This window comes from Papio anubis, chromosome 7 (genome assembly GCF_008728515.1).
Source record: "Papio anubis isolate 15944 chromosome 7, Panubis1.0, whole genome shotgun sequence".
In the NCBI taxonomy this organism is placed as follows: Eukaryota; Metazoa; Chordata; class Mammalia; order Primates; family Cercopithecidae; genus Papio; species Papio anubis.
The window spans coordinates 15,886,831-15,903,068 of NC_044982.1; the positions used below are offsets into that span (position 1 = coordinate 15,886,831).

At 43.3% G+C, this 16,238-nt stretch overlaps 1 protein-coding gene across 7 annotated transcripts in view; it reads left to right on the forward strand.

The window, feature by feature from the left end:
* Window positions 1-16,238, forward strand: part of TTC7B (tetratricopeptide repeat domain 7B) — a 275,212-nt gene that overhangs the window by 134,615 nt on the left and 124,359 nt on the right. For all 7 annotated transcript variants that reach the window (XM_017961461.3, XM_017961462.3, XM_003902158.3 and 4 more), the window contains one exon: window positions 2,443-2,580. In XM_017961461.3, coding sequence (XP_017816950.2) covers window positions 2,443-2,580 — 138 coding nt within the window. The remainder of the gene's footprint in view (window positions 1-2,442; window positions 2,581-16,238) is intronic.

Consider the following 16,238-nt stretch of genomic DNA (forward strand, 5'->3'; position numbering starts at 1 on the left):
AGGGAAGCACATAGGTGAGCAGGCTGGCACATGGTGGCATTCAAGTGAACAAGTCTCCCCAGGCTTCCCCACCGGGGCATCCATGGAGCCAGCTCACCTTGGCCTCCTGGTCAGCATTCCCTCATCCCAAGCTGGGTCCTTGGCAGGTAGTTCCCTTTGGGCAAACTTGGTTGGTTATGGTGTACACGTTCTGAAAGCATGGTGACTATACATTTTAGATTACCTGGACAATTCTGATTGAAAATATTATGTTCCATTGTCAGATGATATGTTCCAGTCTGCAATTTGGAAAACATGGCCACCTCTCTAAAACGCTTGCACTAAGTGGAGATGTCTGTGGAATGATGTCTCCAACTCTCCTGCTTCTTAATTGAAGTGATAGAAACTAATAATACTCAAACATTGAGATCCCTTTGAGACAGTCAGAGTTGGCTCTGTGGTATGTAATTTCCAGAAAAATCTCTTCAGGGGATGTTGAAATCCAGTGATGTCATCAGTGGGTATGAAGGACAAGGTTTCTAACCCAAATGATTATGTTCTCCCTATAAATCATTTCAGAAAATGTAGGTAGAAATCTAAATGAAGTTGCTTTTGGAAGCCTTTTTTCTATGTCCTTTGACTTCTCGATTTTTTGGTTTTTAGACAGAAAATGAATGTGCTCAATTTCAAAACCAAAATGAAAATTTGTGGTTTTTGGATGTCAGAAAATTGTGTTCTTTGTTGGTTCTGACTTTAATTCAGAAGCATGAATTTGTCCATAGCTTCTCCACCTACAAGATGTCACTTAGAATTGTGCTATTTTCTAACCACAAAACAAATTAGTTTCCCCTAGGAGAATGGGATTCTAAGAACTTGATTTGCAGAACTACCACTGAGGCAATATTCTGGGATATTTATTATTTGTGGGTCTGTTTGAGGTTCTATATTGTACCTTTTTAGTCAAAAGATACTGATACTTTCTCTAAAAATGAAAACAATGCATTTGGTATAACTTGAAAACCTTTCATAAATAGCATGTTTGTTTTGCTCTCTTCCAGGCATCGGTCTCAGTATAGAATATGTATAGCAAATAAATAAAATGAGACCATTTGCAACAGGCCCTGTTTCCTTCAGAGCTGCTTTTTTTGGGGGCTCAAGAGGGACTCCTAACAAGAAAAACTTAGAATGAAATCTTCAAAAGCAGGCTTGTTTCCGTCAGAGATGACTCACTTTGTAGGAAGTGGCCTGTCTTATATATTCTTATTTGTCTTTGACATTTAAGAGCAAGGAGTTTTAAAGTGAGTAAGTACTGATGGGTGGCTAAAAGTAAATGCCTTGGACTCACACACAAAGAAAATGCATTTTGTCTCATTAGTGAGAGGGAAGGTGTGTGCGTGGCCTTTTTGAATGTCAGGAGGAAGATCAATGTCAGCATGCCGGGACAAGTGACCCTGGAACCTCATGTACCACTTTCACAGGAAAGACTGGGGGCGGGCCTGTCTCTGCTCCCAAGGACAGATGGATCTGCAGACTTCTGTTAATTAGCAGGGGGAAAAGGGCAGGTGAAATCGAAATCTAACTTTGTTGATTCTGAACTTCCTATTAGGGAAAAAGGGAAAATGAGCTAGCTATTGAGTCTCATACATGTGATATATTTAGAGGAATCTGTAGAGAAATTAAATTTTGGAAGTAATGGAAACAAGTTGCTGTAAAGAGCATTTGATTTCTGGATAGATGAGATTAATAAGTTTGAATGTGCCTGATGTATTTCTGTACTAAGCTTAGAAAATTGTTCTCTTGAGTCCTCTGTGTTAATATCTTTTAAAGGAAAGATCTGCTTTCTTCTTGATTTCTCTTATATATCTGTGTTGTGCTTCCCTAAACAAGATTGAATTCGTCTTTGTGTTCTGTTCCAGTGAAGATGTCATATAGGGATTTGAATATTGCTTGGTGATAGAGGAAAAGTAAGATCGATCTCTGTAGGACTCATGGAACTTGATGGCACAGTTGGGTGTTGGGAAATGCAGGGCTGGGAATTTTCTCCCCCTCTTTAATGTAGAGCAGAAGCAGGATTCACGAGTGAGGCGCAGCAGGGCCTCACTTGATGGATGATTCGGCTGCTCCAGAGCGCAGCTGCATCTTCCACGAGGCTGGCTGTGAACCTGAGCCCAGGGAAAACTTTGTATCGGCTGCCAAGGCTTCCTCCAAATGCCTGCCGACAGGTACAGGTGCCCTCTAGGTTCACAATTCTAAGACTTCAGTGTTTGGATCATCCCATATATCATGTTCTGCAGTGCCCAGGGGATTTTGAATAAATAACCCAAGGTGACAGGCCTCTGCTCATTCCTACCCTTGTCTCCATTCCCTTGGCAAATCGGTAGGGGCAGGAGGGCCTAGGTGGCCTCCCCACCATGCAGCACTAGGCTCTTTCTCCATCTGCTTCTCTCTTCTGTGTTTTTTCAGGCCAACCGGGATGCTGTGCTGAGCAGGATACCTGAACACAAGAGTGACCGCCTCATCAGTCTACAGAGTGCGTCTGTGGTCTATGACTTACTCACCATTGCTCTTGGAAGAAGAGGCCAGTATGAGATGCTGTCAGAGGTACAGCCGCTGAGTGTGGTTGACATCCAGGTGGTGGGTGACAGTTGCATGGTGACCCCAGGGAAGGGTTGTGAGACCTGGACCTGGGCCCCCCTCTATTAGTGGCAGCCATGTGATCTTGGGCCAGTCACTTAACTTTGGTTTTCTCCCCTGTAGAATGGGTGTTGGGCTAAATGATTAGGTGGTGGAATTGATCTAGTCTTTTACCATGAGGGTTCCATAACCCACTGGGCTGTGAGTTTGTGTGTGAGGGAAGGCAAACATTTCTCAAGCAGTTTCTCTTTCAGTTAATTTCCACCAACTGAAAATCTCCCATCTGTGATATTAGTTTCCTCATAGAACAGGTTTGGTTTAAAGTATCAGTGTGACCAGTGAAATTGCCAGTGGCCTGACAATTTCAGGCACAGCGTGTTATGTTAGCTGGCATAGATCGTTTCATATAAAGGAGACAGTCTTCTTTCAGAGTCTTTTGCTTGTTCAGAAGGGACCCTCGTGGATTTCAGATCTTGTACAAGGTACTGTCATGTTCTCACTCCCTCAGTGTCTAAGAAACGCTTAGGATGGAGGCTTGACTCTTTCACAGTTTCAGGAGAAGCTGGTTCATCTTGGGCTGTGGTTATGCATTATTAGGTTCCTGCCCAAAATATCAGATTCTACCATGGTAAGGCTAAATAAATAACAAGATCATTTTATCTTTTCTTTAGCAAAATAGAGAGAAAAAAAAATCCCTATTTTGTTAAAAGGAACTTTTCCATGTTATTTATCTTTCTCTTTCTAAATTTATACCCATTGCAACAGCCTCTGGGCACGAGGACAGGGAATGAAATACAGTAACAGATTGGCTGAAATCAGATAAGTGCCCGACTCACCCTCCAGCCTGCCAGTGCATCGCCACATTAGGCAGGAACCTTGGGGAAACAGATGAGCCTGCGTGGCTTGAATCTTTTTTTAGTCCATGGTTTGGTGACTCTACAGGGCAGTGGTTACTCAGCCTCACAATCCGACCTGACAAAGCAGTGTGTGCAGATGCCCCCACCACACGCAGCTCAGCCCTGGGGCTCGGTCCAGGCTTGGAATTGGCCCAGGTTGTTCATCCCTAAATGGATCGAACCTCTGCTGGTACCTTGATTTCCTGGGCCCCTCTTCTCCCCACCACCTAAGTTGCTGTCAGCTGTGTCCACCACAAAGTCTGTCACTGGGGACCATGCCACCGAGCTCACAGTTGAATTCCTTTAAGGTGAGTTTGTTCCTCCAGACAAAACACATATCACCTCTCTAGGTCCAAGGATGACAGTGGTACGCGCACATCTACTTCCGTCCCATTGGGTAGCAATGTTGCCTTTCCCCGGCTCGAAATCTCCTAGGTCCGAAACAGGAGTGAGGAGCTTGAGGTGTCTGGCCCTGTTGACTGGCTGGGTGGTCTCTGCCCCTGGCTTCCCATTGTTCCATGAATGCTCTAGGGGGTGGTCATCACCCTCATGGATTCCTCTGCAAGCTGCGGCTCTGGAGCCTGTGTCTGCTCCTGGCATAGAATACTAGGACCTTGTTTTCACCCAGATGACTTCTGTCTTGATATCATATGTAGCTCCCATCTCGTGGTGGTGACCTGCCTCCCAGACGACTGGGTATGTGGTCACGGGAGCCTTTGCGAGTCAGAACTTCACCCCCCTAGTCACATTGCAAATGGTGGTGCAGGCCAAAGGTTGCCTCGGAGAAGCCGGAGTAGGAGGGTAGAAGAAAGGCAAATTTAGTACTGTATATCCCTGGAACCTTTTGAATTTTGTACCATATCTGTGTTTTATCTAGTAAAAATCTCAACCAACTGATAAAATATATGAAATGAAGGATGTTTATTTCTTCAGCACATATATGTACTGTCACCTCTTCTGTGCCAGAGGCTCTGATTAAGGCCAGGGATACAGCCAGGAGCAAGGTGTGACCCCTACCCACAAGCCGCCCCCAGCCTGGAGCTGCCAGGTGTGACAAGCAGCTGCAGCCCATGCGCTGATGGGGGCGGGCCCAGCACAAGCTCTGCGTGCCTTATCTAGGGGTTGGATATTTGGCTTCAGCCTTGCCTGTGCCAACCACTTAGGCAATTGGAGCGAGCATTCGACAACTGTGTTGTCTCAGATCAACCGACTAAAACGGTAGATGTCGTAGGAGAAAGGTGAAAGCTCACAGCATCTCAAGGCTGCCTGGCCCATGGTTGGATAGCTCAGTTACTGAAGATAGGGGTTAGGTCCACCCTTTGCTGAGTGTGGACCCTCTCTCCCTCTGTCTGAGGCCACATCCTACTCTGGGTGTCCCACTTGTCTTATTGCCTCATTTACTGGGGTTTTTCTGAATCCATTTTTTTTCCCCCTCCTCATCTGCCTTTCCATTTTCTCAGGACTTTAAGTTAATAGGATAACTGGCTTTTTTTTTTTTTTAATTGAAGTACAATTCACATAACAAACTTAACCATTTTAAAGTGTAGAATTCAGTGGCATTTAGTACGTTCATACCACTTAGTACATGCACATTTAGTACGTGTAGCCATCACCTCAAATTGCAAAACCTTTTCCTCACCCTGTAAGAAACCCTATACCCATTAAGCAGCCACTCCCCGTTCCTCACTCCCTCCAAGTCCCTGTCAACTACTCATCTGCTTTTTTTCTCTATGGATACTGATTTGGGGTATTTCATATAAATATAAATAGCCAATATTTGGGCTTTGGTGTCTGGCTTCTTTCACATAGCATAATGTTTTCAAGGTTATCCACATTGTAACATGGATCAATATTTCTTTTTATGGCTGAATAGTATTCCATTGTGCAGATCTACCACAATTTGTTTTTCCATTCATTAGCTGATGGAATTGTGGCTGTTTCCACCTTTTGGCTACTATGAACAGTGTTGCTGTCAGGATAACTGGATTTTAAACTTCCTATATTACCTTTCTCTGAGCTCCATAAATGTTAGCAATTATCATTATTATCATTTGTCTTAGAGGTATGTTATATTTCCCTGTCTTTATTTCCTCCCTGTCAGCAGAGCAATCTTTCTGAGACACAGGAATAGACATGCCACCCTTCTGTTCACAAATATTCCACAGACCCTCTCTCTTTCTTTTTTCTCTTGTTTTCTTTTCCTTTCCACCCATAATGAAATTGACTTCATTGTTTATCCTTCTGCCGTATGCAGTAGTCCTGCATGCTCCTTGGAGAATCAAACAATACATAGAAAATATAGAAAAGGAAAGAAAAGTGCCTTGGAATCCAGCTCTCCTGAGATAGTTGACTACTCATTGACATTTTAGAGGTGAACTTTACATCTGTCTTTATGAATAAATGTGTGCATTATGTAAGTTTTGTTGAATGGGACAGTATCTTACACATTTTACTGTGGATATCCCCTATCTCTCTTATTTGCTTCATTGGCACCTCACCCATCTCTGCCTCCTCAACCCCAAACTCAGGTCATCAACATAGTGTGTCACAGGCTCTAGAGTTAGAGAGCTTTGGTTTGAGTTCTGGGTCTGCTCTGTACCAGTCATGTGAGCCTAGGCATGTCACTAACCTCCTATGCATCAGTTTATTTTCCGGTTAAATAGGGGTAATAATTGTGTGCATGTATATCTCAGACAGTTGGGAGATGCATATTCATTAATCCATGTAAAGTACTCAGAACAGAGCCTAGCACTTAGAGCTCGGTAAGTGGCAACCGTACACTGCTGCTCCTGCAGTTACTACCATTGTATACACAGGAATTACTAGGCACAGGGGGAGCAACAAAGGATACAGAAAGATCTTTTGCCTTCAAGAAATTTCCACTCTAGTTAGGGAGACCACATGGAAACAAACAAAAAGATAATCAAATTAGAGAATACGTAGTAGTGCAAAGCATGTTAATTGGCAGGTGAATGGAATAGGCCAATTGCAGCCAAGTTTATAGGTTGGGAGTGCCGGTAAGAGATTATGAACAGCGGATATATGAATTGGCTCTTCAAGGCCTGATAGGCATTAAGTGGTCTAGGAGGAGAGAGACCCTCTTCATCCTTAAGCTCACAGAGCTGTGAAGGCACTGGACCTGAGGGAACGGGAACCCAGGGCTTGCTCTCATGGAGAAGTGGGAGGAGAGGAGCTTGGAAAGAAAGTGTGGGGCCTGATTGTCAGCACCACAACCTATTGGCAGACTTTACGTGTGCCCCTTGCAGATGCGATCTAGATATATCACCCTGTGGCTCATCTGTGAGCAAGTCCTCTTTGCCTCAGAAACGTTGCTAGATCTTCTTTGACATGGGTGGAAGCTTTTGTGGACAGAAGAGTTCGTAAAACCATCAGTCAATTGTGAGAGAGAGAAGAGGTCTTACCTCCTTCTCACCCTGTCCTTGTGCTTTCCTTCCTTCTCTTGTCCCCAACCAGCATTAACACTTACACATCCGGGCACAGCATGTCTTCCTGCTTCTTGGCTCCTCTCCTTGGCTGACCTGGGCCCACGGGCACCACAGAGGGTGGGGGCACCTCTGCTGCCACTGCCAGTGTTCCTCTCTCCTGTCCTTGGCACCCTTGTGCAGTGGGTGTGTCGCGCAGCATTGTGCAGACCCAGCCTTTTAATAACTGTGCTCACAGGGCTAAGCGGGAGCAGAGCCTCTCTTTCCCAAGGAAGCCGGCCTTTCTCTTGTGCTTATTCAAGATGGAAGGCCGCTCTCCCATCTTGAGACCGGCTGCCTTTGTGTGCACCTACATCATCGTGCCTTTCTTTCCTTGTGGACTCTTCAGCCAGATGCTGGCCAAAGAGCATTGTACAAAGGAGACCCAGGCCAAAGGTTTATCATATCCTCATTCTGACAGGTTTAAATAGAAGCACAATGTTTACCATATCTCCAGTGCTGTGAGTTTTCGTGTTTTTAAAGACTAATTGTGAGCCCTGCTGAAAGGTTTGTGTAGGAAGGAACACTTCTTTTTTTCCTCTTCGTTTTAAACAGCAGCACTAGTTGGCATGACAACCTGCGCTATTAAAAGTAAAGCAACAAGCACCGCTTCCTCTGTTTTTCAGAATGAACCCAAGCTGCTAAGGAGGTTTGTTTCTTGAATTTGACTATTAATGGCTCCATTTCGACAGGATATTATGGGGTCCTTTTAGAAGGTTGTGTGTGTCCCCTCTCCATAGGCGAGGCAGCTTTAAAGACAGGAATGGTATTTTTATCTTTCCTGTTGAACTCATATTCATGTGTTTATGGTAAATCTCAACAACACCATAGTTCTGTGGGTAGAACTGTCTGACTAGTAATTGTACCAAAAGGACGTTTACACCTCCCTAACCTAAACGCTTATTTAATCAGGGAGCACTGTGAAAAGCATTGCACATCTAACAACGTCTGCTTGCCAGGCCTACCATTTGTTTAAAGTTCAGCATTGCATGCAGCCCCGCTTGTACTGCAGAAACCCAGCCTTGAGCTAGGTGCCAAGGTTTCTAGAAGGCATCAGTGGGCATGACACAAATGGAGCCGTAGACTTCTGAGAAATCAAGGCAGGGTATTTGGTTAGTGCTGGGTGGTCCCTAACAACTTGCTGAATGCACCAGTGCTTCAAAGCCAGTGTGCACCCTCATCCTGCCCCCTTTTCTTTGGTTTTAGAGGTCCCTAGATGTGCAAGGAGTGTATCTTCCCCAGGCAGGCCCAAAGGTTAAAGGTCATTGAGTGGGAAATGGGCAGCAGAGGAAGGGATGGGCCCAGCTTGGGGCAGAGCACCTGGACAGTTACCAGCTCTGGTCCAGCTTTGTGAGTCAGCTCAATAGGGACCATCTTCACCATTTTTACATGACACCCTGCCCCAAAGAATATCAGCCTCTGACATGGCCCCTGGGACCTCCATTCTCACCATTACGAAAATGTTCTTTCAAATTAAGCATTGCTTTATTAACGTGGTCCTCAATGAAAATGCCAACACGCTTGGGAGGAATGGAAGGAGTTTAAACTCTTAGGGTAGCATAGTTCAGAGAAACAAGGTATCTAGGTACATACCTCATGGTTTTGTTTTAGTTCTTTGTTTAAATTTTTTTTTTAATATGCCATATTAACCTTTTTAAAGTGTAAAATTCAGTTGCATTTAATTACATTCACAATGTTGTGCAACCATCATCACTATTTATTTGCACATTTTTCCATCATCTCAAACAGAAATTCTGTACCCATCAAGCAATAACTTTTCATTCTCTCCTTCCCGATACCCTAGTAACCTCTAATTTAATTTTTGTCTTTATGAATTTGCTTATTTTGGGTATCTCATATAAAAGGAATCAGGCAATACTTGCCCTTTTATATCTGGTTTGCTTCACTTAGCCCAATGTTTTCAAGATTCAGCCATGTTATAACAATATATCTGATAGCATTGATCAGAACTTCGTTCCTTTTCATGGCTGAATAATATTCCATTGCATGTATGTGTTACATTTTGTTTATCCCTTCATCTGTCAATGGACGCCTGGATTGTGTCCACCTTTTGGCTATTGTGAATAATGCTGCAGTGAATACTCTACTTGAACTTTCCTTCCTTCTGCTGTCCCCAGCCAACATCAACACTTGCACGTTAGGGCACAGCATGTTTTCTGAGTTCCTTTTTTCAGTTCTTTTGGGTTTACACCTAGGAGTGGAATTGCTTGGTCATATGATAATTCTATGTTTAACTTTTTGAGGAACTGCCAGACTGTTTTTCACAGTGACTGTACCATTTTACATTCCTACCAGCAATACACAGGGTTCTAATTTCTCCACTTCTTCACTAGCACTTGTTATTTGTAAATTATTATTAATGTAGACATTCTGGTAGGTGTGATGTGATATCACATTGTGGGATTGATTTTCTTTTCCCTAATAACTAATAATGTTTAGCATCTTTTTATGGGCTTATTGGCCATTTGTATATCTTCTTTGGTAAAACTACTATTTAAGTCTTTTGCCTATTTTAAAGTCTACATAATAAACTCTGGTCAGCTATATTTTTAGAGATGCCACACCTGCTTTTTTTTTTTTTGTAGAGATTATAGAAACCAGCTTGGACTGGTTTCAAACTCTTGGCCTCAAGTGACCCTCCTGTCGTGGCCTCCTAAAGTGCTAAGATTACAGGCGTGAGATACCATGCCCAGCTTCACTTTCTTGAAATGTCTTTTGATGTGCAAAAGTTTTACATCTTGATTAAGTCCGGTGTATCTATTTTTTAATTTTGTTGCTTATGCTCTTGGTGTCATAACTAAGAATCCATTGCCAAATCCAAACTCATGAAGGTTTACTCCTTTGTTTTCCTCTAAGGATTTTACAGGTTTGCTCTTATATTTGAACCGTTTGTCCATTTATAGTTTTTTTTTGTATATGGTATGAGGTAGGAGTCCAACTCCATTCTTTTGCATGCGGAAATCCAGTTGTCCTAGCACCATTTGTTGAAAAAACTATTCTTTGCCCTATTCAATGGACTTGACACCCTTATCAAATATCAATTGGCCATAAATGTGTGAATTTTTTCCTGGAATCTTAATTCTGTCTTTGGTCTGTCTATGTATTTTTATGTAATACCATACTGTTTTGATTTCTGTAGCTTTGTAGTAAGCTTTGAAATGAGGAAGTATGGAGTCCTTTAACTTTGTTCTTTTTCCAGTTTGTTTTGGCTATTCCAGATCCCTTACAATTCCATATGAATTTGAGGATTGGCTTTTCCATTACTGCAAAAAAAAAAAAAGTTGAAATTTTGATAGGGATGCATTGAATTTATAGGTCACTTTGGATGACATTACCGTCTCAACAATGCCTCATAGTTTAACGTCAGACCTGTGTTATAATCTCAGTTCTGCTACTTTACATGCTGAATATAAACTTGAACAGATTCCATTACCTCTCTGAACCTGTCCCCTTATATGGAAAACATAGATAATAATAAGATCTACCTTGGAATGTTATTATGAGGATTAAGGAGATAAATGTATGTTACTGTAAAAAGTGCATGTTACTATTATTATTGGTGGTATTAATAATCTGCTTTCTAATTTAAAAATCTCCCTTGTACGAAATAATAACTCTGGCAGATGATCCTTGACCCTTATATAGGGAAGTACCCACTGTATAGTAAAAAAATTCAGCCCTGGAGTCAGGGAGATCTGTGTTCAAATTCTGGCTCTGCCCTTTCCTAGCTGTGAGACTTTGAGAAAGATACTGGCCCCTCTGAGCTCCTATATCAGAGACTGTTAGGAAGCTCAGTAAGATAATGACTATAATGTAGCCAGCACAGCAATTGATGGGTAATATATATCATTCGATTCCTCTGTGGTTATTAGAAAGGACTGATCTAAAATGAGTCTCCTTGTAATTTCTATCTATTCGGTCTTTTTGGAGCAATAGGGCAAGTCCAGCCCCACCTCACTGACAGTCTACCAATTTTTTTTTTTTTTTTTGGTTGGTCTTATTATCTATTTTGAGCAGGTAATGTATGCACAAGGGAAGTGTTACAACAGAGCCAAGGGGAACATAAAGAGGAAGTTACTTGTGTATACTCCTAAAGACTGACTATAAATCCATAGGCCACTATGCATATGTGCGTGTCCCCATTCAATGCAAAAGTAGCATGCCACAGGACATAAAATCTATGTTTTATCCAGCCGGTGCTCTATCCTGAAGATTGTACCAGATCCATGTGTCTAGATCTGCCCCTTTCTTCATAGGGTGGGAGAATGTTCCATAGTAAAGATGCCCTGGTAATGAATGACTCCTTCTCCCTTTAGAGTCCACCAAATTTTGAAGACAATTGTCATATTGTCTTTTTTCCTTCAACCTAAAGTGCCCCCGGTTGGTTCCTTTAGAACAAGGGTCAGCAAATTAAAGGGCCAGATGCTAAATATTTTAGGCTTCAAAGGCTAAGAGAAAAAATCAAGAATAGCATGTAGGTATAACAAGAGAGAAAACAAATTTCCACAAAATTTTAATCAATGAAACTCAAAATATAATGAGTACAATGTTTGTAACATAGATTCATGAATGAGAAGAATGGGGTTGTTTGTGGGGATAGGGGATAACATCTTGCTTAATTTGGGTTTAAAGTTAATAACCCCTCTCACCAAATTGATGGTGAACGTTCAGCTATAAGTACAATTCTTAACGTTTGGACTCTAGAAACAAGCAGTAGGTCACACTGGGCCCTCAGGCCATAGCTCAGTGACCCTGCTTCAGTCCTTTCTGCTGTGTCATCGTCTCCAGTCTTGGTAATTCCAGTACTCCTCCCTGCCTCCATGTTTGCTGCGGCCCTCCTTAAAGGACCTCCAAAAAAATGGATCCCAATTCTCTGTCCAGCCTTCGTCCGAGCATTTACTGTGCTGCTATTTTGTACATGGTGTGTCCCAGGCTGCCACACTTTCAACTCCTTACTTCCTCCCTTAGTCCTGGCATGGGCTAAGCGGCAGCCGTGGTTGAAGGGTTAAAACCTGGTGCCCCAAGCCGGGGAAGAGAGACTGAAAAGACCAAAGGTGAGAGGCAATTGAGGAGACAGGAGGAATGGAATGCCCATTTTGTGAATTCAGTACATTTTGCAAGGAACAGCTACACTGGCAAAGCAGCGGATGGAGTAGGGTTTGAGCAGGACCGTGGAGACCCCTTACTCAATGTGCAAGCTTGGTCCACTTGATTTGTCGAGTTGAGAGGAGAGCATGCCAGAAAACTGCGTCCAGCATTCAAATTCTATAATAAAGTCTGTGACCTTTGAAAACAACCCACTCTACTCCTCTCACCGTGGCCAGAGGCAATGATATCCTTTAAGTGTTTGCCAAAGCAATAAAACTCTGAGACTTCCGTGCTTGGAGCAGTATTGCTGTTTTAAAGCAAAAAGAGAAATGGGAAGGGGTGGGGCATGGATGCATTTGCTTTATTTCCAATATAAGGAGAGAAAACTTGAGCAAGTTTTGATGTCTGTTTTCTCCAAACTTGCGGCGAGGAGGGGGACTTTCATTTGTAGCTGAGAGTCCCATAAGTATGCCTTTGAGAAGCTTTTCCTGGACCCAGGCTCCTGTAGATAGACCTCTCAAACTCCATTTTAATTTGTACTTTCATTTTTAGTTAGTTTAGGAGTGCCCGCGCGGTGGCTCACACCTGTAATCCGAGCACTTTGGGAGGCCAAGGCAGGCATATCACCTGAGGTCAGGAGGTTGAGACCAGCCCAGTCAACATAGTGAAACCATGTCTCTACTAAAAATGCAAAATTAGCCAGGTATGGTGGTGCACGCCTGCAATCCCAGCTACTTGGGAGGCTGAGGCAGGAGAATCACTTGAACCCAGAAAGTAGAGGTTGCAGTGAGCCGAGATCACGCCATTGCACTCTAGCCTAGGTAACAAGAGCAAAACTCTGTCTAACAACAATAAAAAGTTTAGGAGTCGAGGATCATGAGACCTTGGCTCTTACTCTAGGTGTGCCACTGAGTGCAGCCCTGGGGACGTCCTGTCTCCTCTCTGGGTCTCAGTTTCCATATCCATAAAGTAAGAATGGGATCAGATAATCTCAAAGGCCTCAAATTGCTCTGTGACTCTGTCAGTCTGTGGATCTAAGACGATGGCCCAAAATGTTTGAATAGCTTGCAGAGTTTTTTATTGCTAAAAGTTAAGGAAGTGAAATATTTTGTATATATCATGTTTAAAAACAATCAGTTGCACAACTGCAAGGAATTTGATTAACTGACTCATGAAGTATACACAATGTGGAAGAGAAAATCTCCCTGATGAACTGAAGGATCTATGTCATAAGAACTTTTAGGATATGGCTGACCTGTCTATGAGGTAAATAATGATGGCAGTTCACTCTGCTATTTGTTGTCTTTTAATAGTGATGAATTTTGGACGTACACTTCAGGCTAAATTTGAGGGGTATCTGATTATTTTATTTCTGCCCACTCCCCAATGGGATTTGGATGCAGAATCTTACCCTTGAATTCCAAAAATAGACTTTGGCTTTGCTGCGCTTGTGGTACTGTACAGCTGTCGCTGCCGCACACCCTGTTTGTGTAATTGGGCTTTATGTACTAGGGAGGTAATTGCTAAATCCCTTTCTGATGCCAGAAAAGCTTCTCATTCCTGGAGCCCCTCAAAGATGGCTGATTTATGAAAAGCCAGAAAAAGGGACTGGAAAGGCATAAGCTCTTGTTACCAAAAGGAACCATTTTTGCAAGTGACATTTTGACTCGCACTTAAATGATTAGGATGCCATTTAGAGTCTAATTATTGTTTTACCAAATATTCGTGGTATTAAATGAATGTTATCTGGGATTAGAGAGGTGGCAGTCATGTGATTACAGCGAATGGGTCTATCTTTCCTGGTAGAAATAATACCACTGCCAAATCCATCTTCTTTTCTTGTGAGGGAGGTGATTTGGAGATGTCACCTGCTGTTTTGCATGGGTGACTCAGGGATCTGCAGCTCTGGACCGGCCCCACTTCCCTTCCTAGGCCCACCCTGCCATCCCTCCACTGGACTCCAGAAGTGGAAAAGGGGCCAGAATCTAGCTCGCGCCACTCAAAGACTCCTGTTCACACTGCCTTTGCTGTCCACTGGTGTGCCCACCCTCATTCCCAGGGGTTCTCATTATCCCCTTCATCCGCCCTTCAGAACCCTGAAGATCTGCTCTTGCTTTGTTTCATAAAAGCCAGCCCATCGATAGCCTTCAATGCGGGCCAGACACTCTTTTGAGCATTTCACATGTATTTCTGCATTTAACCCCTATTACAACCCCATGGCTGGGAGGGAGGAGCATGAATTGAGATAGGCAACCTGGCCCCAGAGCCAGTGCCTTCACCATGTGACTGCTCTTTTTGTCCTCACGCCCTGTGTGCTGGGCTTGGGTGATTAAAGCACTCTTTTATATGTCCCCCATGCACAGAACACCTGCCATCTTCTGAAAAGTCCATTTTCATCAATGCATCTTTTTCACTGGAACCATCATTAAAATGTGAATGCAGCTGGGTATGGTGGCTCAAGCCTGTAATCCCAGCACTTTGGGAGGCTGAGGGAGGCAGATCACCTGAGGTCAGGAGTTCAAGACCAGGCTGGCCAACATGGTGAAACCCCGTCTCTACTAAAAATACAAAAAATTAGCCAGGCGTGGTGGCAGGCACTTGTAATCTCAGCTACTCGGGAGGCTGAGGCAGGAGAATCGCTTGAACCCAGGAGGCAGAGGTTGCACTGAGCTGAGATTGTGCCACTACACTCCAGTCTGGGTGACAGAGCAAGACCCTGTCTCAAAATAAATAAATAAGCAAATAAATAAATATTTTAAAAATAAAAAATGTGAATGCTTTTATTTTATGTTCTCCATCTCCCCACAACATTAAAACTGCAATTTTTTACTCTGTCACATACACATATGATAGGGTTCTTAAAAAGGGATAGGCAAACAGAACTGGGATGAGCAAACAGCCTAAGGGGCAAGGATTGTGGATAGCATATGCTCCCGGTGACAACCCACATTCCTTTTTACCATGGGTGTATTTTTTTGGCAGGGAGTCTCCTTTTGTAGTTGAGGTATGGTTGACCTGAACTGCTTAGGGGTTTATGTAATCTTCATGTTTACAGAAACATAGGGGAGGACATGTTATATATCCAGGCAGCATGCTTGGCATCAGCATTTCAGGAGCATCTGAAGCTGTCTGGGCAGTTTTCCAAAGCTGGCGTGCCGTCACTGTATCTCATAAGATGCCAAGAGCCCACTGGCAGGCAGCAGCATCGGCTGTGATGCCAGAGCACACACCCTTCTGAATTGGGGTGGAGGGCTAATTTGTAATTGACCCAGATTTCCTAACTCTCTTTAGGACACCCTCTTGGCTTGTTATGGGAGGTGGGTTGTTATCATTATGAGAAAGAGGTCCAAACGAGGAGGGAACTGAGAGAGGTGCTACCTGTAGAGGAAACACAGGACTCGTGTAATCTTTGTTAGTTGAGAACTTTGCGATGGGCTGGAGATGTGGCACCACTGGCTGTCGTGGTGCTGGTGGATATCGTGGGATCAATAAAGTTGATTGACACTTCTACTAGCTGGAAAGGTCTCCGTCCTTAGTAGCCTCAAGCAAGGGTCCCCATTAGCAGCAAAAAAAAAAAAACTATTGCTGAGTCTCTGAAATAGTTCAAGAAGTATGTGGCCTTTTTAGGGGCCTTTTATTTAGCTGTCCTTTGCTTTCTGCAGCATGAGTGGGCCTGATACGTGAAGTGTGAGTGGCACGATGTAATTAAAGTTTCAGAGGCAGTAGTGTTGTGGTGAAGAGCTCAGTCTCTGGAACCAGACCACTTCACTCCCATCTGGCTCCACCACCGACTCAGAGGCCCGTGTACTCCCTTAACACCTCTGCACCTCAGTTTCTTCACCTGCAAATGGATGATGATAAAGAGACCTGCCTTGTACTTTGCAGGGTCCTTAGGATCACCCAATGAGGCAATGCTTGTAAAGTAATTAAAATAGTGCCTGGCTACAGGGTGTTACCACACTTGTTAAAGAAATGAAGAATTAGCACACATTCTGGTCCAGTTCTCTAAAGTTGTGCCCTATTCTCCAGGGTCTCAGATTGAATCCTTTTCTAAAATGAGGAAACATTTCGTAAAGTTTTGTAAACATTTTGTAAAGATATTTATTTCTGATGTAATGCATTGTAAATCTGAGTTTTC